This window comes from Trachurus trachurus, assembly GCF_905171665.1.
Source record: "Trachurus trachurus genome assembly, chromosome: 19".
Lineage (NCBI taxonomy): Eukaryota > Metazoa > Chordata > Actinopteri > Carangiformes > Carangidae > Trachurus > Trachurus trachurus.
Genome location: NC_139913.1, coordinates 5,445,807 through 5,472,857, shown reverse-complemented (window position 1 = coordinate 5,472,857; position 27,051 = coordinate 5,445,807). Strand labels below are relative to the sequence as shown.

General features: G+C 44.3%; 1 protein-coding gene and 1 long non-coding RNA gene across 3 annotated transcripts in view; both read left to right on the top strand.

The window, feature by feature from the left end:
• Positions 1-15,383, top strand: part of LOC311002981 — a 117,098-nt gene extending 101,715 nt beyond the window's left edge. Inside the window, exon 4 of the long non-coding RNA XR_014596258.1 lies at positions 15,217-15,383. This is a non-coding gene — a long non-coding RNA (uncharacterized lncRNA). The remainder of the gene's footprint in view (positions 1-15,216) is intronic.
• Positions 15,384-15,571: 188 nt separating this feature from the next.
• LOC311002967 (thyroid hormone receptor alpha-B) overlaps positions 15,572-27,051 on the top strand; it is a gene marked incomplete at its 5' end in the record, with an annotated part of 35,187 nt that continues 23,707 nt past the window's right edge. For both annotated transcript variants that reach the window (XM_083994598.1, XM_083994597.1), the window contains one exon: positions 15,572-15,627. In XM_083994598.1, coding sequence (XP_083850724.1) covers positions 15,572-15,627 — 56 coding nt within the window. The remainder of the gene's footprint in view (positions 15,628-27,051) is intronic.

The following is a 27,051-nucleotide window of genomic DNA, read 5'->3' as shown; positions in this document are numbered from 1 at the left end:
TTTCACAACCACTTTGTGAGACATGCATCTGTGAATCCACGTGTTCCTGAATGTGATTTTTATATAAAACAAACAACTCTTAAAAGTTAACGCTCCTGTGTGTTAACACACCAGAGCAGTGTGTGACTCACACAGGGTTTTTTTCATATTAAAGCCTAAAAATAAACCTTATAACAAAATGATAAGGAAATGAAATGTCTAAGGACAAAAATAAAACATGGAAAGTCAAAAGAAAGTGTTAAGATAAGTTAAAATTAAATAAACCAAGTGGAACCATCTAAATAAATACAGTAGAAACTCTCGTGTATGTAGATCTAGTAGTTCCGTGGCGTTATTCCCATGACCCGCCGGGCATTAACAAGTGTGGGTAACGTAGATTCATCCACATTAATATGAGACTTTTTGATAACCAAATACAAACTCCTCGTTGTCCCTTTAATGAAAATGTTATTTCCAAACTGAGACGTCGTCACAATCATTTAAAAAAGAAGCTTTTTGTGTCAAAACCTGCTTTTCCTCACAAACGTGTTGATGCGTCCTGATATATTCGATGATGAGCCTGCTGCGCTCTGTCTCTCTCTCGGGGCCTAGTGGGGGGATTCCCTGTTTCCCCATCACTGATCTGAGGGAAAAGGGAGACGTCTCCCTGGAGCGTTGGCATGGCAACAGCACCTGTGTGTGGGTGCCGCGGGGAGACGAAGGTAGAGCGGGACCAGGAGGAGGAGGAGGAGGAGGAGGAGGCAGAGTGATTGCCCAGATTGCTGGCACAGTTGGATAAAGTTACCCATGCAGTCACACACCGCATGTGGGTGCGTGCGTGTGTGTGAGCGATTACGCACACACACACACACACTAACACATACACTAACACATACACGTAGTGGTGCTGCAGGTTAGGCTCCATGCCCAGACACACAACACACCACACACACACACGCAAACCTCTCCACCGGCCGGCTGTGTTAGCGCTGCCAGCTCAATCTGCCTAATGTCGGATACACACTCATGTATAATGAGACACACACACACACACACACACACACACACATAGTGAAAATGGAATTCCCTGGCCTGCGAACCGAGCTAATTAAACCACCGGCACACGCTGACACACACACACACACGTACGCCACACACACACTCACACCTTTCCCGCCTTTTCAGAATAAAATGTTGCCAATCATTCGAACCCACACAGGGATTCAACCACCGCCGCTGTGGGACTGCATGTGTGTATTTGTCTGTGTGTATTTGTCTGTGTGTGTGTGTGTGTGTGTGTGTGTGTGTGTGTGTGTGTGTGTGTGTGTGTGTGTGTGTGTGTGTGTGTGTGTGTGTGTGTGTGTGTGTGTGTGTGTGTGTGTGTGTGTGTGTGTGTGTGTGTGTGTGTGTGCTTTGCAAATGAACAAATTCATCTCCAGTATTCAAATCAGGACAAACTTTGGCTTCTCCCTCACCAGGGTTCGTTTCCTCCTCATTTGTATTTTATTGTGAAAGAGGTTCATGTGTCAAACCGCAGGTAAACAGTGACACACACACTCTCTCTCACACACAGCCACACACACACACACACACTCACACACATGTTTGTATGGCTATCTTTGTGAGGACACTCATTGACATAATGTATTCCCTTTAGCCCCTTACCCTAACCTTAACCATCCAAAACAAATGCCTAATCTTAAACTCTTAACCTAACTTAAACCTAATTATAATAACCTACTGTAGTTATTATGAAGTCTTAACCCTCGAAGGGGTCTGAGAAAGTGAGAACCGGGCCAAAATGTCCTCACTTTCCCAAAATGTCCTCACTCTGATGGTTTACAACTCAAACTGGTCCTCACATGTAACCAATAGCTGTACAAGTGCACACAGTGACTCCTCCGTATCAAACACCTTTGAATGAGCTGTAAATCTTCAACCTCTGCCGCCTTGTTACAATTAGACGTTTCCATTAGAGCTCGGAGGAAATGAACAAGTGTAGGGAAGTGGACGTCTCCGGGAAAATAATCGTGGAAAGCACACACACACACACATACACACACATACATAGCTACACATACACACAGCCTCCAGTTTCACAGAGAGTGCAGTTTTTCTTAAGGTGGTCCGACCAGGGGAGGTGGTGGAGGAGTGAGAGGAGGAAGCAGCAGAGTGTCTGTCGGGACGATGTGGGATCATCTGAGTGTTAAAGTTGCATGAACAAAAAAAAGCAGCGAGGTGCAGATAGTTTGATCCCTGTGAAAGAAAAAAATAAAATGTCAGCGGCAGCCTTAGGGGAGAAAGGGAGGGGAAAGGGAAGGGGGGGCTCTGCACTGCAGCACTCATGGGCCCACCTTAAGAATGAAAAAAAAAAGAAACTGCAAGTGGAGGAAAAGAGAAGAAGTGAAAAAAAGAGAAGTGAGCTGGATTTGTTTTCCAAATGCAGTCACATTCTTGGCAGCACCTTTGCTTGTCCTGGCCAAGGGAGGGTGGGAAGAGGAGGGATGAGCGAGGCAGAGAGAGAGAGAAAGAGCAGATTGTTTTTCTTTTTTCCTTTTTTTTTTTTTTTTTTCATTTTCCCCGAGTAGATAAAAAGTTGAACACGCTCTGTTAACATTATCTCCAGATTTACATTCATCTCTGCTCTTGGCTCGAGCCGACACATCTGTATCTTTTTTTTTTCCATTTACATATGTCCGAGCCGTACGGCGGAGCACATCGCCTCATTTGGCCCCTCGCTGACAAAACCTAACGTATGATGTTTACTCTCGCAGCCACTCAGGGGCCCAGACACAGGACGTCGTCCACCACCGATGGCACTCCGCCTGGTTCTGTCCGTCTGTATATACACAGAGGCTTTAAAAATAAATCCAGCATACTTTCATATTTCTCTGTCACCGATAGAAACCGCCACCGTCTGAGATAACGTATCGTTTTCTCAATTGTTTTGAAAAATCTCCCCCCGAAATAACAGAGCGGAGATCAGGAACCGAGACTTTTTAAAACACAGACATGATTCCTTTTCAAACATGCGTGATGACGGCGCGGTTTGTTACGATTAATTAGTTTGGATACATTTTCTTCTTTGCGGCTGGAACATTAATGCACAGCAGCTCTGACTGTAACTGACAATAACACCAAATATTTGCCGGTTCTTCCAGCTGCATTTCTCTGCTTCGTATGATGGTACTGTATGTTTGAGTTGTGGATGTTTTGCTGTGACATATTTGCAGGTTAACTGAGTCGAAACAGAAAATGCAAACCGTCAGGATGCACAGAAAAACAGACAGAAACGCACAAAACCTCGGTTGTGTGTGGACACCACCAGCCTGTCACGGCTCTGCACTCGTTTACATCTGCATGTCCTTCGCTGTAGTAATGCCACAGTAAAGTGACAAGAATGAGGCATTTTGTGACTGTGAGAAAGAGGCCGGGGCGAAGACGCGTAAAGATGTCATGTGTAAATTTATGGCCTCCACTGCTCATCGGTGCCGGTGCCTCCAGGCTCCAGGCTCCAGGCTCCAGGCTCCAGGCTCCAGGCTCCAGGCTCCAGGCTCCAGGCTCCAGGCTCCAGGCTCCAGAGGTGGCAAAAGTACTCAGATTCTGTACTTAAGTAGAAGTACAGATACTCTGGTACTGATTCAACTCCTTTTTTTTTTTGTGAACAACTTTTTTATTGCTTTTCGGGGAAAACAAGTACAAGTAAAAGGTACATTGCAATCTAATAGGAATTAAAGATAAGGAAAATAATGAAAAAAAAAAGGACCAGGCGACGACCCCCCCCCCCCCCCCCCCCCCAAATTTGGATCTATATAAAACTCTTACAGGATAAGACAGACCATGTTTTAACAAGAGATGAAAATAGACATAGAAATTACAGCAATTCCTTGATCTTATCTGTCATTGTTTGCCATGCTAGAATAGTATCAGCTCCAGCACCGTGCATTCTTGCCACTGAAAGCTCCATATTTATTATGTCAGTGTATGTGTTAATCCAATGGGGCTTGGTAATGGTACTGATTCAACTCCTTTACTCAAGTAAAAGTAATAAAGTACAGGCTCTGAAATGAACTTTAAAAGTAAAAGTCACTTGTCCGGGCAAAGCTCCGTCCAGCACGGACCAAACACACAGCACCGACGGTTCAGAAGAAACATTTAATAAACAGACAAAGTGGTGTTTGCACATGCCGCCCGACCTCGATCCGCTCCAACTGCCTGGTGTCTCCATTGTTATAGCCTCACTGACTTCTTAGCATTACATGTTTACAATCGAGAGTTGATTGTGATTGATTGATTTTATTTGACACTTTGTTATAAAACACGATACATTTCTGCACCTTAAAACAGAGGGTCGGGATAACACAATAAAGCCACAGAGCTTATTTCCATTGTGGTCCCTAAATGCAACATCACAAATCACAGTAGTCCAAGAGTTTACATACATATACATACAGTAAATGAGCCATTTTTTCAGTTCCTTTTTAACCCTTTCTGTACTGCTAGTGCTAACAGACTTAAGACTTAACAACATGTAAACATGACGCGTCTTTGTCCGGTCGGTCGCTATGGAAGCATGACGCTCTGTTTGGACCAGAGTGGAAACCAATGGGTGTGAACAGGAACTGTACGAGCCCAAAAATGCGTCCGGTGTGCAGCCTCGGTCCGGTCGTCACTCTGGGAGGTTGAAAGTAAGAAGTCGTCAGGGGAAAAAAAAAACTCAAGTAAAGATACCTACAGATACCTGAAAAATCTACTTAAGTACAGTAACAAAGTATTTGTACTTCCTTACTTCCCACCTCTGCCAGGCTCTACTCAGCAGCCGATGTTGCTGCAGCTTTCTGGTGTTGCTGAGCGCTCAGACAAAACTCTCCTGTATAAACAAAGGTTTAAAAAGGGCCATGCCGCTCTTTTTCAAACGGCTTTGTTCAGTTTTTTCTTTTTTCTCTCTCTCCACCTCAGTCTCTCCTCTCCTGCACTTGCTTTCCTGTTTCAACATCTTTGTCTGTGTCTGCCTCTGGGGGCCTTGTTGCAATCATGGATGTTTTATGAGACACCGGGGGCCCCTGGGCACCGGCTTGTAAAAGGCCCCTTACCCTACTTACGTGGGAGCGACGCATCCAGAGGCACCGAGCGGCCGCCGACGCCTCGTTTGAAGATGTGTGTGTCTCTTTCTTCTTCATCTCTCAGTTGTTTTGCTTCCCTCTGTGGTCGTGTGTCTGCTCATGGTCATTTGTTGTCGTCTTTGTGTCTCTGTTTTGTCACTTTCCATCTCTCTGCAGCGGTTTGTGCTCCTCTTTGTGGTCACTGAAGTCATTTTGCGTCTCTTTGTGTCTTGTCATTGATTTTTCTTTTCTCTTCAGTCACTTCAGAGTTTCTCCCACCGCCTCTGTAGCCACTTCAGTAATCCGTCTGCAGCTGCCATGTTGACGTAGCATGAATAAATTTGGCCCCGATGGTTAATAGCGGATCAAAAGTAGCAGAGCTCCTGTCGCCGAGCTTCAACTTTCCCAGGGGTTTTGTTTTCGGAGCCTTATCGCGGTCGTTATCATCGTCGTCATCATTAGTTTTGAAAGCGACGCGCAGAGAGACCGAGAGTGGGAGAAGTGGTGACGTGTAGAGATTTTTAAAAAAGAGAAGAAAAAAAGTCCCTGCTGAAAGACAGATGATGGAGACGAGGAGAGAAATTTGGAAGAGGCAGATAAGGGCCGAGCGATCGAGGAAGAGAAAATGAGGAACAGCGATGGCGACTGAAACAGATTAATTGCGGCGTGTTGCCATGTGGCCCCGTGCCCGGTCCGATCGAGGCCTGAGAAAAGGCTCAGGATCAAAGTTCAAACCGGTTTCATGTCCTCCGCTTCTGCATTCAAGTTTAACATTAAAGGGATAGTTCACCCAAAATTGAAATTTCAGAGAAGTTTCAGAGTCCTCCGTGGCTTCTCTGAGTTACAGGGGGTCTCGGCGTAGCAGTGCATGTCCATATAACGGTTGCAAATGGATACCAACTGTCTTCGTAACAAAAAGACACCCCAAAAAACATCCAAATACCTCCATGCTGCTCGTATGTAATGTCCGTCTTGTATTGAAGCCCCGAAATGCGAAATTGTCCCGAAAAAAATTAAATAAGTCTATATTTCAAGCTTGTTTGTAGCGGAAGCTTCTCGAAGCTCCTCTTCCTGGTTTGTCCAAATTTGACGAACCGGGAAGAGGAGCTTCGAGAAGCTTCCGCTACAAAACAAGCTTGAAATATAGACTTATTTAATTTTTTTCGGGACAATTTCGCATTTCGGGGCTTCAATACAAGACGGACATTATATACGAGCAGCATGGAGGTATTTGGGTGTTTTTTGGTGTGTCTTTTTGTTACGAAGACAGTTGGTATCCATTTGCAACCGTTATATGGACATGCACTGCTACGCCGAGACCCCCTGTAACTCAGAGAAGCCACGGAGGACTCTGAAACTTCTCCCAGCCCTTAGTCCACATGAGGGTGAATAGATAAGTGAAGTGAAGATGAGTGAAATTTCAATTTTGGGTGAACTATCTCTTTAACATTTTTTGTTGTTGTTGTTTCTATGAATGTGGGCGTCTTGTGTGTTTGTGCATAACGACGACATCAAGGTCACATTTAAAGATTCCCGCGCACGTTGCAACGAGCCGCCTCGCTGCGCTGTGATCTATTAGCACCTATTAATAATCCCCTGACAGTAATTAGCCTGCTGAGGGGGCGACGGAGGCGTAGCATGAAACATGAGCCTTTTGCCTTTGACAGCTCGCGACCCTGGGGTACTAACACCCCCCTCAGCCTCAACCCCCCCCCCCCCCCCCCCCCCTTTTTCCACCTCCATTTCCTCCATGATCAAACTGCACACACCACATCAACAGCTCGGCCCTGCCCCTGCTCCATTACTTAACCACTAATTGCACCGGGCCACCTCTGGGAGTCCGGTGGGGGAGGTGGGGAGGGTGGGGCGGGGGGGCACTGACCCCCACGTTTGCTGTCACGGTGTGAATTTTAACAAGAGCTCTCCTTCAGGAGCTTGAAGGGCTGAGATTTGCAGCCGAGCACGTACAGTACATGTATGCACACACACACACACACACACACACACGGCACGTTCTGCTGCAGGACGCGTTCTACCTGTTGAACTCTGACCCCCCACTCTCCTCCTCTAACTGGACTCGTAGGGAAATACAACTCCTCTGTTGTCATGAAATGAAAAGACATCGTCGTGAACGTGTCACCAGAAAATGACACATCTGAGCCGACATGTGCTGCGGCAAGTTCCAACACGCCAGCAGCTGCAGGAAGCATGTAGCTTTAACACTCAGCACTACCACACACTAAAGAAATCACTTCAAACAAATCTGAATCTATTTTATCTCAACTTAATCTTTTCTTCATATTGGTGCGAGACATTAAAATGGACTGAAATGAGAGAGGGTGATAAAAAAAAGTTCTTTCACTGAAGTCGGAAACTGAAACACTTCTATTACAGCTACGTTTTGTATAATCGTCGACAGAGCTGAGAACCTGCAGAGAGAAGGATCATGAATCCCAACATGGAGGTGGACCTCCACACACTTTTTATTAAGAGCAATGATCTTGGGCGGCAAGAGAGATGAGAAAGACTCCAATTAGTGCTGCACCATTAATTGTTGCCGATCGTTAGCACCTGACTTTCATTAAGAATACATGATCAATATACTGTATTGGAGTCAATGCAAAAAAAACGTGTTTACAGCATCTCTGACCTGGATGTTCAGTATAGTGAGCAGGTTGTGTTATCGCTCTCTGAATAACACAGAAGATCAGTTGTCATAATAATAATATTAATAATAAACTTTATTTACATAGTGCCTGTCTTAAAGCAGAAGTAAGCAATCCGGTCGTTTTGGCTAACTTCCTTTCAGCAGATGGAGTTAGCAGTCCCCGCCCTCGTCCCTACGTCACCACATTCACACGCATCCCTTGGCTGCACACACAGAGAGGACCGCCCCTTTATGCCGTTCTCTCTCCTCATTGGATAAAGGTTGTAGGATACAGGGAAAGTTTTCTCCTCGGATTACAGCAGAGCAGAGTGACTGACAGACCCGTGTTTCAGACCAAACACTCTATATAAGTGATTGCTGTCGGAAGATATAACTATTTAAGACTTATATTAACACAAACATTCCGCTCACTTCTGCTTTAATAATAAACTTTATTTTCATAGCGCCTGTCTTAACAAAGTAACAAAGTGCTGTGGAGAAAACAAATCATTTTTAAAAACCATAAAACAAGGAGAAAACAGTTTTTATTAGACCCATCCAATGAAAAGTAAAATAAAATAAAAAGTAAAATCCTCTAAAAAACAAAACAGCCCAACTAAAAAAAAAATAATAATTGTTTGTTTTTCAGTCACGTCTTCCTGGATATCCAAAAATTCATTTTTATTTATTTTTTATCTTTGTTACTAAAAAGCAGAAACGTTAAGAAAAAGCTTCTTCCTCCAGGGCACCTCCATGCTGGTGGTGGTGGTGGTGGGGGGGGTCTATGCTGCTAATTGGTCCAAACAACAATCTGCATGGTCGCTCCTTACCCCCCCCCTCCCGCCCCCCCACAACTCCTTCTACTAATGGCTCCACTTCTTCTCTAAGTGTCCTCAGCTCACTTCATTTTTTTCTCTCTCTAGAGAACCTCGGTTCCTAAATATTGTTTCAGCGCCCTGTCAGAGCTCGACCTAAACATCCTTGAAGTTTAATGACTTCTTCCTGGTGCCGAGCGGCGCTTCACACCGCCCGGCAGGCAGCTTATTACCGCACAGCTCAGCTCACCCCGGCTCTGTGTTGGGGGGCTTTTCTCTTTCTGATGAACAGAGGGACATCGATCTCTCCGGCCTGGAACAGAGAGGAAATACAAAAAAAAAAAGAGGAGTAGGTCATGTTTAATTAATTCGGAGCTTCTCCAGGCATCAACACGCGTTCACTAGTTATTCTTTTGATGCATTTTAAAGTCTGTGTTTCAGAGCGCGCAATTAAAGGTGAACCCTGCTCGAGGGAGAATGCCAGTTTTTTGCAAGGCCCAATTAAAATTTGGAGGCAGTAACTGGAAGGGAGGAAAATCAAGGTGCATGTGGCAGAGCCATGTGAGTCCTTAGTGTGTGTGTGTGTGTATGTGTGCACTCACAACAAAAGTGGTGTTATTGTAAAACATCAGAGAACTTGTTTGGTTCAACTCTCACAGGAAATGTGACACTTTGATTGCAAACCACAGACTTGATGTGACGATGCAGAGATGAAATCTGGGACCTCGGCTCTGGAAACCTGCTTAATTAATAAAGAAATAATTGTTCAGAAGGAATTGTTCAGGTGGTTTGTTGTTACCTGCCTTGGGACTGATGTCAATTAACATTTTAGCTCCAATCCCACATGAGTACATTGTGTGTTTTCATGCAGATCTTCATTAATATGCATCATCTCAATTCAATCAACACCGTGATGTGATGTGCACAGTGTGGTCCTGGTGCTGGCTCCAGATGTTGTTGTCATCTCCGTACTTCCTGTTTACCTTTCTCTCTGGTCTCCACCAGATAAAGAAATCATTATTTTTGGACGAGGTGTTGCTGCTTTCCCAAAGTTTCCCAAGAACACCATTCGTCACCTATTCAAACTCCAGCGCCGCCGCTAACATGTTATTATAAATGATTTATTTCCTGATTCGGCCGCATTGTCACACGCACACTGAGCAGCCTGCGCACATTTCTTTTATTGCTGAGTGATGAGCAGAGAGGATAAATGTCTGTAGTAAATCTGTAACTGAGTCCATACATGTGTATTTATATAAACTATATATAACTATATGTAGATTTTAACTTAAAGGGGCTGAAACGCCCTAAATCTGCCTCTCGACACACCCTGTTCTCTTCCTGTTATTTGTCTCCTCGCTCCGATAACTCCGTTTATTTTGACTTCTTTCCAACAGAGGCCTAAATCAAGCTTTTTTTTTTACCCTCTCGTCGACTTTACCCTCTCTTTCTCTTTCATACTTTCTTTCTTTCTCACTTTATCCTTATCTCATTCTTCTCACTTTCCTTCCTCAGGCGTGCTCTGTTCTGCCTTTTGGCTCCAGACCACTTGACAAACTGACCCTGGATATAGGGGATGTTAACATAAGCATAACTTTCTCAGTGGGAGCGAGGGCGAGCGAGTACACACAAGGACGTGGTGTTTGAGATGAAAGAAGGCAACGATAGCGCTTAAAGATTTATGAACGTATTATTACAGTTTGTATTATTCTTTCTTTCTTTTTTTTCTCTGGCAGTGTGTCCGTGCTGCGTTTCTCCTTGACCAGTTCATAAGAAAAATAAAATATATGGCCTAAATTGTTGCTAATTGTCACTAGAGGTGTGGTTGGGTGGATTTTTCCTTTTAACTCCAACAAAAATCAAACAGACAGTATCACAAGACAGTATATCTTGGTTATTTGTCAAAATATCAAAAGGAGGAAACAGTGATAGTTATTCAGACTGAAACTGTCAGTGCTGTTGATTTGTCTCGTATCAATTTAGAGGCACAAGTTACAAAGTGTAACCTGAATACAGAAAAATCTAATAAATAAGATAAGTAAATAACTAATAACACATTAAAGGGGAACTATGCAAATCCGGTCACTTTTCCTCTGTGTTGCTAACCCTCCTCTCGGCCATGTGCATTTGTTTTCAACTGATCTTACAAGGTTGGTTTTCAGCCAAGAGCCTCCATTCTCCCTGGAACTAGTTACAAGTCATTGATTTAACCATCACAATTACTCCAAAGCTGTTTCATTAAGGTAAAAATGTAGCATAGTTAAGCTAAAAATCCTGCATAGTTCCTCTTTAATACCCTGAATTAAACTCATTTAGGGACCATTGCTTCCTCTGCAAAGAATTATAAAGATAAAGATAAAAAATAGAGAAAAGATAGATATTTAAAAAGCGATTGTGCCAACACTGGTGAAGCAGAAGCTACTGTAGTTAGCGTAGCTTGTTCGGTAGTAGCGTCTGGTCGTCCCAGATGTTGTGGTGCATCCAGATGTGTCTGGACAACACGCTCCTCTGGATGAGGTGGGACATTGGCTTGTTTATTTGCTGTGGCTCAGAATTCATTTCAATTAATCAGCTAATCAAACAAAGGGCCTCCTCTTCTGATGCCATGAACAACTAATTGTTTGCTCTTGTACACAAACAGCGAGGCCCCTCCGGCCCCCTCGGCCCCCCCTGCTCCTCTTCAGTGTGACAGTGTAACAGTCTGATAAGGCCTTACAGTATGTTATTACTGCTTATGTCCTCACTGGCTGCAGCGCTGGACTCTGCCTGACCTTTACCACAGAGAGTCTCCCCGTGGTTCCCTCACAGCAGCTCGTTTGTGTGTGGCTTGTATGTGTGTGCGATTGCGTGTTTGTTGTTGTCGAACGAGAGTCTTAATTAAGATTCTTTTCACATGTGAAGAGCTGCTTCTCCGTGACATGTTCTTCTACGTGCTTATTAATGTTACGGCGCGCGGCAAAACAAAACAAACCAACAAACCACCTTCTAATGTGATGCAGATTTTTATGTCATGAATGAAAAGATCATTAAAGAGGCCGAACCTTCACAGCCTAGATACGTCCCTGCTGTTTATAAATCCATTAAAGGTTGCAGCACTTCAGTGTAAAGCTCACTGTACTGTACTTAACTATCCATTAGTAATTCTGCTCATAAGAATAAATAAAAGGAGGTGTTTGTTTCGTCAGTGCATTAAAGACTAATTCATAATTAATAGTCGGTATTTCTTTTCAATGAACTGCAGGTGTGTTTGCAGAAGGAAAAACAGTGTCAGACTATTTTAATCATCACTTTTTAAAAGAATTACATGATTGTTAAGCCAATAAAGTCAGAAATAGAAACATAAAGCTCTCAGATATTCAGTTTTCTTACTTTATCCACTTTATAGCACAATATATTCCATTTATAAAGATATAAAACTCTTAAACAAATAATTAAAATCTAAACTTTATTCATTATTATTGTCTTTCCTAAAGGAAGAAAACGATTTGAGATGCGGATCAGTCGCCTTCTCCTGCACGGCGCTGATGAAACGCTGCTTTGCCCCCAGAGAGAGAGAGGGAGGTTGTTTTTGAATCTACACATAATCTCTCTATTAGCAGTAAAAGCAGTAATAATATCAGTCACGTCTGAGTCCATTCTCATGTCCTGTATCCCACTGTTCCGGATTAGAAAGGCATTGAACCGGGGATTAGCGGAATAGAAAGAAGCCTTCCTTGGCCAACAGTGGAGAGGGAGGAGGAGAGGGAGAGGAGGGGGCAGGAGCTAATGGATCAAGACCTTTTGAGCACTTGTGCATGCATACACAGTCTCTCTCTCACACACACACGGTGAGTCTTTCGCATTGATTCAGCTGCTCATCCTAAAGCTACTTAACCCTGTGAGAGAGGTGACGTTGTGTGGGCCGTTCTGCAGGAACTCTCCAGTTGTAGCAGCAACAATCGAAGGTGACAGACTTTGACCCTTTGACCTCGGGGGCCACGATATCCAGTCTTAAGTCTGTGTGTGTGTGTGTGTGACTGGGAGGAATCCCTGTGCCGAGGAGGAAAAGCCTCTGTTTCATGTGACTGAGGGTCATGTAATGCTAGATGGAATTTGAGACCGGCTCACATGGGAGACTTAGTGGAGTTGACAGCATAACACAGTGTAGACACAACATGTGGTGGAGCATTTAGGGAAGCTCCCGTTCAGCCGCTGGCATGGCCGGGTACTGTACGTTTGGAACAACTTGTATTTAAGACAAACCTGGTGATCTGTGTCCCAAAAAAAAAAAAAAGACGCCGTCAGTGCTCGCCAGAGTTTGGGACGTCGTGTCGCTGCAGAAATGTTTTGGGACGTGGGTAGGGCTGAACGATTGATCGTTTTCTGATTGAAATTGCGATTTCAGACAATGCGATCTTGTTATCGCCAAAGCTGCGTTTTTTTGCAGATGGTAGGGAGATAGCATAAAATAGTACCTACGGCCTACCTGCTTGAGATCATTTGGTAATTGTTGAATTTTCTTTTTCTTATCATTACTTATTTAAAGCAGAAGTAAGCGATCCAGTCGTTTTGGCTAATGCTGCGTTCCAGGCCGGCTTTTGAAACCGTAAATTACAGCCTCAAGTCACAATTTACGACTTTGTAGCGTTCCAGGCAACCCACTCGTGTTTTTCTGACCTGTTTTACCTGTGAAAGTCACTATAACGGCCACTCGTATCTTCCGACCTGTGAAGTCGTACCAGATCGAACTGGTACGACTTCTCTCTCCTCATTAGATAAAACTTGTAGGATACGAGAAAAGTTTTCTCCTCGGCTCAGAGCAGAGCAGAGTGACTGACAGACCCGTGTTTCGGTCCAAACACTCTATGTAAGTGATTGCTGTCGGAAGATATAACTATTTAAGACTTACATTAACACAAAAATATCACTTACTTCTGCTTTAACATTGTTTTTTTGTAATAGTTTTGTATTTTATTTAACTTTTTTTAACACAATCAAGGATTTTTTGCACTACTTTAAGTTAAGACAGTCACAGATGGCTCTTTTAGTTCTTCAGTTGTAATAACTGCTATTTGTCAAGGACTTTATTAATGAATCCATTTGAAATCAATTCTTAACTTTAGTTTTCATTCCTGCATTTAATGGTATGATGTAATTTCCTGACATTTTTGTAAATGAAGAAAATCATGGATCAAATTGAAATCGTAATATCTGCCAGACAAATCGCAATTGTTCAGCCCTAGACGTGGGTGTTCATTTGCTGCACCTGTGCATGCGGTGTTGTGTTGTGTTGCAGAGCGTCAAGGCTGCAGCGTCCTCTGCATCAGCTTTGTAAACATAAGTAAGTAATTTATTTAGTGTCGGGTGTGAAGCGTCTCAATTTCACAGCTACCGGTCGGATTTATCCAGTCAGGTAATAAAAAGCTGGAAGGATTTCATCAAGCTCTGCAGAGCTTTAGATCTGAGAGAGAGAGAGAGGACGCTGAGAAACCCAAATCAAGTTAAACATTGAACACAACACAGCAGCAGCAGCGGCGGCGGCAGAGCAGGAGTGTCTGACTGTGACGGAGCTCTTGATGCCTCTGATGCATCCTGCAAAGGCTCCGATCAAAGAGTGTTGAGACGTGCGCTCGCTACAAATAAAGTCCCAATTTACTACAATTTGCACAAGGTTCTCAGAGCAAATGCAGCTCTCAGATTGAATCATGGGAGAAGTTTTGTTGACAAAACCTTGATGAATTCGCATGAGAGAAGACGAACGAAGGCCTCGCTTTGAAATCACACACGAGTGTTTTCATTATTGAACAATTTGGTTCATCTAATGTTGGAATATACGATACAAAGTCTCCATCCTCAGATGTTTGATTTCTTTGTGGCCAAAGAGCCGTGCTCATCAATCAGAGCTTAATTACATTCATCATCAATAGAACGATCGCCTTGAACAACAACTACTTCCGGGTAGAAAACCAGCATCAGAACAATAGTGACAGAAGAGAGTTATATCTCATTTTCACTTCAAATCACTGTTTAGACTAATCTGATGTTTGTAAAGTCTATAAAACCAATGATTGGACAAACATTAGGCTACTATTTCTGTGTGCACGTTTTTGTAATTAGTCAAATTATCAAAATTTGGCCGGGCTAACTGTTAGCTACAGTACCTGTTTAACTTTAATAACTCAGTGACTCAATAAACGATCCATGAAAAAATATTTTTTCCAGCGGATATCTGAGTTACAACATGACTGAGCTAACTGGAGTAGTTTCATGTCATGTCTGACAACGGGAGGGTTTTAACAGTTGACATCCTGATGTTAGCTTAGCTACTGCCGTTAGCTTAGCTTAGCTGCCGCCGCAGCCACTGGTGCTTTCTAGACACTGTGATTCCCTCAAACTGAATAAATACAACACATAGCAACACAAAACATACACAGAAATAGTAGCCTAATGTTTCTTCAGTCATTTCAGATTTGTCTAAACGGTGATAGGGTGTGAAAAACATGATATATAGGCTACAGCTAAACTTTTGTTCGTTAGCTACTACTGTTGTCATTCAAATTACGTGCTGGTTTTCTACCCGGAAGTAGCTGTAAACAACAAGGCGATTCGTTCTATACTGATTGACTTTTTTTGTCTGATTGATAATGAAGTTCCTAAGACACTGACCCCACTCTTCTTCTTTGTTCTCCTCCAGACTGGATCCCCCTCCACGCTCCGTATCCCTGAGATCCACCTCCACCTGCCCGACCCCCCGATCCTGGACCCCCTCCACAGCAGAACCTCCACCGAGCTGCAGAACAAACCAACCTCACCTCACCTCAAAGGGGGGGGTCCTCCGCTTCCTTTTTTGGAGACACCCAACCCCCCCTCATCCCTCCCTCCATCCATCCCTCCATCCCTCCAACCCTCACCCCCCCCCCAGGGGACGGGACGGGACCCTGTCATGTTCCACTGACTGACCCCTCCCGACCGGCGAATGACAAGCGTGCATCCGAGGGCGGGGCTTGCCTCAGTCTCTCATCATTGGCTGCTGGATGGAATTAAGGTGAATGGAACACATGCCCAAGGAGCAGGACCCTAACCCATCAGAGGGAGAAGAGAAACGGTGAGTGCTCAGCTCAGCGTCGTCGTGGGGGGGTGGGAATGGGAATGGGAATGGGAATGGGGGGGGTTGGATGTTGTGAAACCGGTTGCCTTCACCTCCCCTGATGTAAACCTCTCTCTCTCTCTCTCTCTCTCTCTCTCTCCGTCTGTCATTGTGTAACGCTGTTATTTATGGGGGGAAGGTTTTCTGAGGACATCCAAAGGAAATCTTTATTTTTCACTGGGACTTATCGTCTAAATCTTTCTCATGGCGCTCATGTTTTCACTAGTTAAACAACGTAGCCGCCCTCTTTTCTTTTTTTTCTTTTTTTTTTTCTTCTCCTCTCTCTCTCTTCCTCTGCTCTCCTCCTCGACTTGGGGCCCACAGCTCCATCTGACCCCCGCGGCAGCAGCGCTCCTCCTCCTCCTCCTCCTCCTCTTGCTCCTTCATTTGTGGAGAAGCAGAGCCGCCCAAACACAAACAAACACGAGGCTGGTTAAGCCCCTTCTCATTAATGAAAACATAATATTAGTGGAATGGAGCCTCGCTCATAGAGCTGCTGCTGGAGGAGGAAGAGGAGGAGGAAGGGGCCCTCTGAGTGGAAGAGGAGGAAGGGGTGATAGATAGATAGATAGATAGATAGATAGATAGATAGATAGATAGATAGATAGATAGATAGATAGATAGATAGATAGATAGATAGATAGATAGATAGATAGATAGATAGATAGATAGATAGATAGATAGATAGATAGATAGATAGATAGATAGATAGATAGATAGATAGATAGATCGATCGATCGATCGATCCCAAGCTGCAGCAGCATTACACACAGTGATGATAACAACATATAGGGTAAGAATATAAAGAACAAACTATACATAATAAAATAGCAATAGCTGTCAGTCAATATCAGTCTGAGGAGAGGAGTTCAGCTCATTTATAAAGTTCTATACCTTCAAATTAAAAAGTTACCGAGTTAATCTGCTGCCTGCGAGGTTGTGTGTCTGTTTGATCAGATCGTGTCGTCATGGCGCTAATGAGCCGGCGAGGAAGTAAACACTTTTATATGTTGTTTTTAAATGGTTATGAAGACACGATAAACTCTCGCCCTGTTTCCATAATTTAACATACGTACATTACACTTATGTTGACAATAACAATAATAGTAATAATGTTAGGTGTGTGTCTGTCTGTGTGTGTGTGTGTGGAGGGCGGAGCAGCAGCAGCAGCATCAGATTCCTCTTCCCCTTCATGTGTTGTATTACAAGCTTGTGTTAAGAAAGTCAATCCGGAGCCCTGATGGATTCCTGGGCTAACACGGACACCTGTCAGGAGATTAACAGCTCTGCCACCCGGGGGACGGGTGGGGACGGGTGGGGACGGGGGGAGGGACAGTTGGTTGGCGCTCGTTGGATGTGTGGCGGGAGTGAATGCACAGGCCTGTGTGGACGGTGGAGGTATTCGGCGTATCCCCGCTGCGCCGCCGACACCTGCACCCGCAGCCGGCTGCAGCGTTTTGCACCTCAGGGATAATTAAAAGCACAAAGCATGGAGGCGCTGGCCGAGCAGTTGCTGCCCGGAGTGGATGTCAGTGTGTGTGTGACTTTGGTATGATAGTGGATAGTGGGTTTTATTAAATCACTGCCCCTCCCTCCTGCATGTTGTCAGCCTGTTGTTTTGAACTGCTCCTCTCTTTGATGTGATGCTATGGTTACTAGCCGGCAGACGGAGAAAGGAGCTCTCTGGGCTTTATGGATTGAAGATTGTTTGATATGTTCTTTGCCTTTTTTTTTCTTTTTCTTTTTCCTTTGACTCATATTTGAAGCTTCTGTGAACAAAATGAAATATTGGTTTTACACGCCCTATAAGGTTTTAATTCAACAACATCCATCGTCACACTGCACCTGTCTCCTCATCAGGCGGCGACGGCTCGTTGAGATGCGTTAAACTGTTGTACAATTAATGCCGGGTTTAGTTAAAACGTGGATCTGGAGTTGCAACATTTGTCTCAGCGTGTCACCACAGCTGATGCAAGGCTGCTTGCACTGTGTTGCATTAACAGTGGCAGAGGCTTGCACCATAGTGCATAGTGTGTTTTTATGTGTGTGTGTCTGTGTGTGTGGTTTGTTGTATGCAGGAATGTTTGTCAAAAGGCCGTTTTGTTTTTTATCCCCCGTGGTGGTGGGAGAGGCTGCAGTCACAGTCCGACATGTTCTCCAGCAGATCACAGTCAATTGTTGGTTTGCTTTTCCTCTCGCTGCTCTGCAGATCAACTGAGCCACAATAAGTGACTGTAATGACTTACAGGGATAGTTTAACATTTTGGCAAATTGGCCCATTGCCATAATCCCTATAGTTTTAGCAGTAGGTTCATTACCTTTAATTGTCGGTGCAAGCTATTTTTAGAACGGCGGAGCAGAGCCGTGAGCTGCTCAGAGCTACACTACTGAGGCTAATGGGATTTCTTGGTTTCCCTCATCAAACTCATCAAATACACAATCCAACAACTCCAAAACGCTCTGGTGGACAAGTTGTGACCTGCACATTCACCACGCTATGAGATAATAACAGAACGTTACCAGACAGAGTTGTTTTAGAGGGAAATTCATGCAAAACCACTGATGTGCGTTCCCGTCGGGGGCAGTTTTTCATCAAGCAGTCTCTGAATTTGCCTCGAAAACAACTCTGTCTCCATCTTATCTCATAACGTGGTGAATATGCAGGTCACAACTTGTCCACCAGAGCGTTGTGGAGTTGTTGGATTGTGTATTTGATGAGTTTGATGAGGGAAACCAAGAAATCCCATTAGCCTCCGTAGCGTAGCTCTGAGCAGCTCACGGCTCTGCTCCGCCGTTCTAAAAACAGCTTGCACCGACAATTTAAGGTAACAAACCTACTGCTAAGACTATAGGGAATATGGCAATGGGCAAATTTGCCAAAAATGTTGAACTATCCCTTTAATAATTACTCAGAGTCACCAAGGTGGGCCGAGGCTGCTCCTGCATGTAAATGTTATTCCGTCTTTAATCCCACTTCCTTCTTTGAACCTGTTGCTCATCTGAATTTCAAATCGGCCTCAGAGTACAAGCTGTTTCTTTTTTGTTCTTTTTTTTTCTTCTTCTTCTTCCAGCTGTGATTAACATGAGGACGGTGATAATAGCTCTGCAGCATTCATGTCAGGAAACACACTAATCTGTGCATCTGGAGGCAGGAAGATCCATCTACCCCCCCCCCTCAAATAGACATGGCTGCCTTTACTGAAGAACATAAACAGCTTTTCCTTCCCCTGGATGAGGACGTCCTGTCATGCCCGGGTTAAAGCCATTGTTATTTCCTGTCTTGTTATGGAAGTTTATGACTTGTTATGTCACTGGTTCTGGGGGGGGGGGGGGGGGGGGTTTAATTTTTTAATTTTTTTTCAGGCTTTAAAACTTAATGAATCGCATCGTTGTTGAATAGACCGGGCGTCAGATGAAGGCGTTTCGTTTGGTTAGCGAGAGCTTTATGTGTATAAATCTAATACAGCGTATGAAATGAAGAAACTCTCTCGGCGATAAATCATTAGAGAGAAACAGACATTTAGAGCCAGGTGAGTTAGAGTGTGTCAGTCAGTGAGTCAGTGAGTGAGTCAGTGAGTGAGTCAGCCCGGCTCCTCTCTCTGCTAATCAGTGATTGACCGAAACGCCGCCAATTTCCTCGGTTAATTATCGTTCCCGGATTCGTACAAGAGAAGTTTCCCCCCCGGCAGCAGCAGCAGCGGCGGCGGCGGCAGCAGGTCTGTGCACGCTGTGACATTTTCAAGTCGACGCTCACAGTAGCAGGAAAGAAGTGGCTGCAAACTGTGTTAATGCTGCATTTGAGCCGTTCCTCTGAATCCCAGGTGGATTTATCTTTATCATCATCATCATCATCATCATCGCTGTGACACACTTTGCTTTGTGGGACCCACTGGTCCAGTACATTTCTTGTGTTTTCATGTAAATTAATTCCCATAAACGTGCACAAGCCTCTGGCAGTAGTCTGCTTCCAGAAACCACTAAATTGGCTTCATGCAGATTCCCAAACTGGGAATTCTCCAGTTGATCAGTGCTGCTGCTGCTGCTGCTGCTGTTGTTCTTGTGGTTGTTGTGGTTGTTGTGGTTTGACTGGCAGCGTGGACTCATTAACCAGAGCAAATATACAACAGAGAGAAATCACATTATGCAAATGTGCTGCTATAGATTCAGATGCACCTGCTGCTGTTAATCTACACGCATTGTTTTTGCCATGAGCATCAATCTGGACCGGATTTCTTCTTTTTTTTTCCCCAATCAAAATTAATCGTTGCAACATATTTGCATAGTGCGATCATTTCATCTCATTTGCATTTGTTATACTGGCGCCGGTAACTCCACGATGAATGAGAAGGATCAGATGTGAAGTAATCTGGCTAAATGCAGCCTCCCCCTCTCTACGGTACTGGACCTATCAAGCTGTTTGTATTTGAGGTTTCAGCTCAGCGTGTTTATTATTGGTCGTATATGTGGCGTACAGCAACAGTACACTGGTGTTTGGACAGAGGGAGTTGTCTCGCTTTCACCCGGAGAGCTCGCTACGTCCCCCCTCCGGCTCGGCCTGTAATTTAGACAGTGGTGGGACACATGAAGGGAACAAAGTCTCCATTAGCGCTGGATGTATAGCACGGGGCTCGCCCAGCTGTAAGCGCCGTGGCGTGCATGCATGCCGAACAATAGGCCACAGTTGCACTCTAAACATAGGACAGGGGGCCTTATTCACACGCTGTTATGGATATAATTCTCTGGAAGATTCGCAGTGCGTCTGTATTGTTCTGTCTGTTCAGAGAGCGTGGGCTTCAAAGCAGGTGTCTCCTGGTCTTTAAGTCAGTTCGTCGTCCACTTTATAACACAAAAAAAAAACTCATCGCCTCGATTACGCCCAGTGTGCATCTGGGCTTTGTGGATGAATAGCTCTGCTTTTAATTTGAATTACGCACCTCTTGAGATTTCTCCCTCCGTCCCAACGCGATGGAAGTGACTGGAAATCTCATTTTGGGAGTTTCGCAGCGATGAAAAATGACATTTCAGAAGTTTAACGGCAACATAATCTTTCCAGAAACACCGTCCCGTCCCTGTTACTGTGGAGAACTCACAGAGAACTGGATGTCAACAGGAGTTTTTTTTTATTCTAGTAGTAGTAAAGCCTCTGTAGCCGCTGCATCCAAAGTAAATGAGACATTGTTTCTGGAAAAGCTCACTGAATTTTTCATTGTTGTGAGAAATACGAGCAAAGTCCTCCTCCATCCATCCACACCGTGTTGTAAAAACCTGCTGATATTCTTCTTGTTTTCAACAAATCCTCTGAAAAGACCAAAACCAACATTAATTGATCCCCCGACACGAAGCCCGGCCAGAAACCGGACTCCTCTCTGAGCCTCGGAGCGCCGGTGTTTTCCAAAAAACTATTAAAAACACATCAATGAACCGCACTGTCACACACGTGCCAAGTGTGTATTCATCCGCAGCTGAAAATAGTCCCTGAAAATCCACTATATCTGCCTGTTTGAATTAAATCTCCTACAAACTACAGTGCCCAGCTGTTTAAACAAATTGCTGACTCTTGTTTTTTTAAAGGAAACTGTATACTGGAGCAGAGAGGAGGCAAAACCAATTCTGCATTTTGACATTTCAGCATATTATCTACACCCCAAGGTTTGATTTCAGACGTGGAGGCAGTTTGTATCCGAGTCCGACCTCTGGTGACCTTGACATCGACAGCTGCGTTGCATTTTCTCAGTTTTGCATTTTTGTTTTGGGTTCAAATTAAGATGCTTATTTGTCATTGTAATCAGAAGCCGCAGTGTGCTGCTGCTCCCTGTCCCACAGGTCACATCAGAAAATAAAAGAGGAATAAATAAAAGAGAGTGTCACGCTTCAGCAGGAACCAGTGAGTTTGAGTGAAAGATTCAAAGACGCCTGAACACATCGTTGGTTTTTGATCTTTTTATTGGATTTGTTGACCATGCCAAAGCTTTAGAATAACACCAACTTCATCCTTTAAGTGTAGCAGCTTATGTGGATCTTTAAGGACATGGAGATCTCCCTCGGTATGGATTGTTGTTTTCTCTGCTTCTCCTCCTCCTCCTCCTCCTCCTCCTCCTCCTCCTCCATACCTTTTGCAGTCATGCATGCAGATTTGGCCTTGATGAAACGTGCACTGCTTAAAATAGTCATGTCTCAGTTACTTGGCAGCGCAGCCGGGTTACCTGTTAGACTCACTCCACCAGTGGCTGTGGGAGAGAAACACGTCGTGTCAACTCTGGCCGTGCTCCAATCAGGGTGGACTGGGTGGTACCAGTGACCGAGCAAGGAAGTCACACCGAGAGAGAAAAAGAGAGAGGGAGGGAGTGAAGGAGGGAGTGAAGGAGGCCGAGTGTATTGCAGTGGGTCACCGGGCTAAACATACTAAGGCACAAGTGTCAGAGACTTCATGGTGCACGAGAGGAGGAAAGGACGTGGAGACTACAGTACAGTATGCGTGAGGGGCTGTTGAGCAGCTAGTCAGCTACATCTGCAACTTCAACTAGAGCTGCCATGCATATTTCACAGTCCCACTGCGTCCTCAGGTCAGCGCCGGAGCTCTTCTTCATGTCATCTCTTTGGCTCGTCTTGTTGATTCTCATCCCTCTCTGAGTCTCTAACCGTCCGGGGGCAGAGCAGCGCGTTTTAAAAGTTGTGCAACATATTGTAACGCACGTATTCTGCACAGCTATTGAGCCACAGGACTTAAATTATACTTTTTTTTATTTTTTATTTTTCATTTTTTGTGCTTTCACACACTGACTGGAGTTTTAAACTGCGTCTGTGCTGGAGGAGCTGCAGAGACAGTGTAGTGTGAGCTGTGGGTGTGTTGGTGTGTGTGTGTGTGTTGGTGTGTGTGTGTGTGTGTGCGGGGCTGGATCAGGTTGCTGAGAGGCACATTGTGCAGAGCCGAGCACATTCAGAGGCGTGTTGCAATCCGTGTCCCATCAGGGTTTTTTAAGAGCTGGAAATTGAAAAAGCGTTCTGTGGTATGCCTGCACCGCGCCGCCGCCCGCTGCCGCCGCCACGCCGTGCCCCGACCTGCAAAAACTCACATTCCATCAAAAAATACTCAATTATGCATGATGTTTTCATCTGCAAACAGGAATACACGTCTACATATGTGTATGTGTTGCACGTTCTAAGGGAAACCCGTCAGGCTGCTCGCTCTTTAACAGCAGTTTGTTTCCATGTTGCTGTTTTTTTTTGAGCCAAGGAACTCGGATAAGATGTTAATTATTGTTTCCAACCTCCTGCAGGAAATCTTCCACGTTTGTGTACGTTGTGTTTTTCCTTCTAGAGCCACTTGACTGTGCTCCTTCACACACAGAGAGCTCTCAGAGCGGTGTGCAGCTCCTCCAAGGCCTCGCTGCCAAGAGCGCTAAGCTCTTCTTCCAACTGCAAGGGTGCTAATATTTTCATTAGCGCTATTTTGGGATCATTCAGATCTTAATAGCGGGGTTAGAGCCGGAGCTTATTAAGGAAGCCGGTGACTTGTATTATCATTTCATTATCATATCATTTCCGTGCCAGTCTCTTCACGCTCGCCTGAAAACAAAAACACTGCAGAGAAAAAACGCTCCGTAAGAAGAAGAAGAGGGAAAAGAGGAAAAGCAAAAAAGCTCTGTAACACCTGGCAGGTTGTGACATCTTAGATTATCAAGGACTTGTTGTCGGGGGGGGATGCAGCATCTCAGCACAGAGATGCAGAGAAGGTGTAGTTGTCACCGGAGTGACAGAGACCTGAATAAAGAGAAGCTGTTTTTATCCTGTTTGCTTATATTTCCATCTATAACAACACGGCGCCGCTCTGGGAGGACTGAACTGTCACCGAGCTGACAGCTTGATGGCTGCCGCCTGCAGCCGCCGGTGGAGGGATGATGGGGAAGCTGTAGCCGGCAGACGGGGAAGAGGTTTTTTTTCTTACCTTTCAGCGATTCTTTTTTGTCCCGCAGAGCAAACAGGAAGACTTTGCATCTTAAAGGGATAGTTCACCCAAAAAAATCGAAATTTCACTCATTATCTACTCACCCTCATGTCGACTAAGAGCTGTGAGAATTTTCAGAGTCCTCCGTGCCTTCTCTGAGTTACGGGGGGGTCCGCGCAGCAGTATTTGTCCATATAATGGTTGTCAATGGATACCAACTTTCTTCGTCCAAAAAGACACACCAAAAAACATCCAAATACCTCCATACTGCTCGTCTGTAATGTCCCTCTTGTATTGAAGCCCCGACATGAGAAATTGTTCCGAAAAAAAATTAAATAAATCTGTATTTTGAACAATTTCTCATGTCGGGGCTTCAATACAAGAGGGACATTACTGTACAGACGAGCAGTATGGAGGTATTTGGATGTTTTTTGGGTGTGTCTTTTTGGACGAAGAAAGTTGGTATCCATTGACAACCATTATATGGACAAATACTGCTGCGCGGACCCCCCCCCCCGTAACTCAGAGAAGGGACGGAGGACTCTGAAAATTCTCACACCTCTTAGTCGACATGAGGGTGAGTAGATGATGAGTGAAATTTGAATTTTGGGTGAACTATCCCTTTAACGTATTATTACACTTTGACACTGGCACAGGTGACTCCTGCAGCCATTGGAGACAGTTGTCATTATCAGATCTGCTCCAGCGTCCCAGCAACAGTTCATCTTTTATCCTTGAGTTGAGTCGGCCCACAGATGAAAGTAGTGAAAGACACAACAGACACACAACACAACAATCCCTAATAAATCAGGCTTTAACTCAATAGGCTATTTAAAGGGCTTAATTTAATGCCCTGTTGAGCCATCTGATGTGTTGTGAAAAGGGCAAAGGGACCCATAACGGAGAAGCAGACAGTGCTGTAATTGAAGCCGGGGCAGAACATGAAGGGCAGTTTGAGTTTGGCATTTAGGCTCAATTACAGCGACGGCCTGAACTTAACAGCCAGTTATATTGTTATGTTTCCCAGAGGCCGACAGCGTCTGCTTGGTGTGAACAATAAAAAACACAACATAAAAAAAAAACAACATGCTGACTCACAAAAGAAGTGAGAAACCTTTGGGACGTTTTAGAGAACGCAGCGCTCTTTATTGGACCTTTAGAGTCACGCTGCCGATAATCTCCTTATGAGGCAGAAACATCTTTGAAATAATATCAGAGTGAGGCTCTGTGTTTTGATGAAGATCTTCACCAGGATGTGTTTCATAGAAAAACAGTGACACAAAGTGAGCGTGGGGTTTTCTCACTGAGTCAGTGGGGTTTTTTAATGTCACTTGGAAAAGAAAAAATAGTTTTTCTCAGTAATTTTCTTTTTGTTCTTTTTTTCTGAGTAATTTATTTATCTTTCTGTTTTTCAGAGATCAATTAAACAAACAGATGCTTTCATTCTCTTCTTGAGAGCTGGATTTAATGGAAGCTTAACAACAAACGCTTATTGTTTAGTTTAATCCAGTTTAACTTTGTTTTAGGTTTGAGACACTAAGAGACGCTCGTGTCTTAGAGATGATATTAGTTTATGGCACCTTAGGAAAGAAAGAAAGCTCATTCATTCAGATCAGCAGTGATTCTCCAGGGTGGTGGGAGGGAGCTACTTGCAGGATTTTGACGTATCTTGGTGATGCAGAAAAAAAATGACTCCAAAAAAATATAATAAATACCTCATGAATGCAATAAGCTGCTGTAATATATCGTATATAGGGAAGACATTTGTCTCAAAGGTCTCTATAATCTGTGCAACATACGACTCCCTCCGTCCGCGGACGCTTCAGATAAGTAACGACTCCACCAAGAGAAAACCCTTTAATGGGACAAAAGGTCAAACTTCAGGAGGAGCAGCAGAGAAAAGAGAGAGAAGGGGGGGGGGGGTTGGGGTTCTTCCTGCAGATAATAAAAGAACATACGTCTCTATATCGCACAGCAAATGAGAGCCGGACCGGGTTTTATTTATGACGCCATCCCGGTCCTGTAGGAGGAGGAGAGCTGGAGGCGATCAGGATCAGCCTCACTCCTGGGATCTCCAACACATCCAGCCCTGACATGGAGCACTCACTAACTCTCTCCCCCCCCAAACCCCCCTCTTACCCCCCCGACTCCCCCACTCCCCCCCACTCTGCCGTCTCCCTCCTCCATCTCTGCGCTTTCATAATTCCCTTCTGAGAAGAAGCCAGTTCCCATCTGTGCTTTACATGCCATTCACATGTGTCAGTGCGGTTGCAGGTGTGTGTGTCTGTGGGTTTGCAATTGCGAACACTCGATTCATAGTACTGGAGTGGAGTGGCTGGTCTTTGTGTTGTGTTTTTCCTCTGTTATTGTGCGGGTTTTCCCACGTGTGCCCTCATAATTAGAGTTGTTTTGCGGCTTTAATCGTTTTTTCTCCACAATAGCTCTGTTCCCTGCTGCGAGAAAACAGCAGCGTTTTCTGTAAGAAAATCTCTCTTCTCCTCTCACCTCACCTCTCATAAACCTTTGGTCCAGAGCTCCATTTCTTCTCTCTTAGAGTGAAAGTTGCAGCAAATCATGCCTTTTGTGTTTTCATTTTATAACCTAAATTGAGAAGCAGATGGTTGGCTGGTAAAAGGATACACGGTGATAGAGGGAGCAGGGTTACACGAATATAGAAACATCTGTGAGGCCACGATGCGTTGCTTTGTGTGTATGATTTTAATTTCACTGCCCATATTAACAGGTTAGAGAGACACACTTCCTGCACATTACAGCAAAATCACACCAACTCCCTTCCACTAATGTCTCTATACGTCCTGTCTGAATCTGGAGTCAAACCCAGGACAGGTTGCCACAGGAACGAACAACTGCACACACTCATATTCACACCTACAGGCAATTTAGAGTCACCAATTAATTCATATGCACGTCTTGGGACTGTGGAGGAACATGCATTGAAACTCCACATGGTTCGAACCCAGAACTTTCTTTCCCTGAGGCTGAACAGTAAAAAAAAAACCCACTGCAACATGAAATGAAAAATGAATATGAAAAAAATATGAGAATATTTTTGACCCAATTTTTGCTGCTGCATGTGGAGGAAAGTGGCATTTTAGAGACGTGAATCAGACATTAATTTATAATGTGGAGAAATCTGACATTTCAGTAACGTACTGTGTGAAGAGAAAGCTCAACACAGGTGGTGTTAATGGTGAAAAAAGTCAGTTTAGTTTCTTTTGTCCTGATCATGTGCTGTAGATCAGTGGTTCTCAAAGTGGGGTCCGGGGACCCCCAGGGGTCTTTGAGAGGGTTCAAAGGGGTCCCCAACTTTTTCTTCAAATTTTACCACTTTTTTCTAGATTTTTTTTTTGAGGAATTATTATTCTTTTAATTTTTTAATTTTTAATTTTAGAAATTTTACCACTTTTTCTAGAATT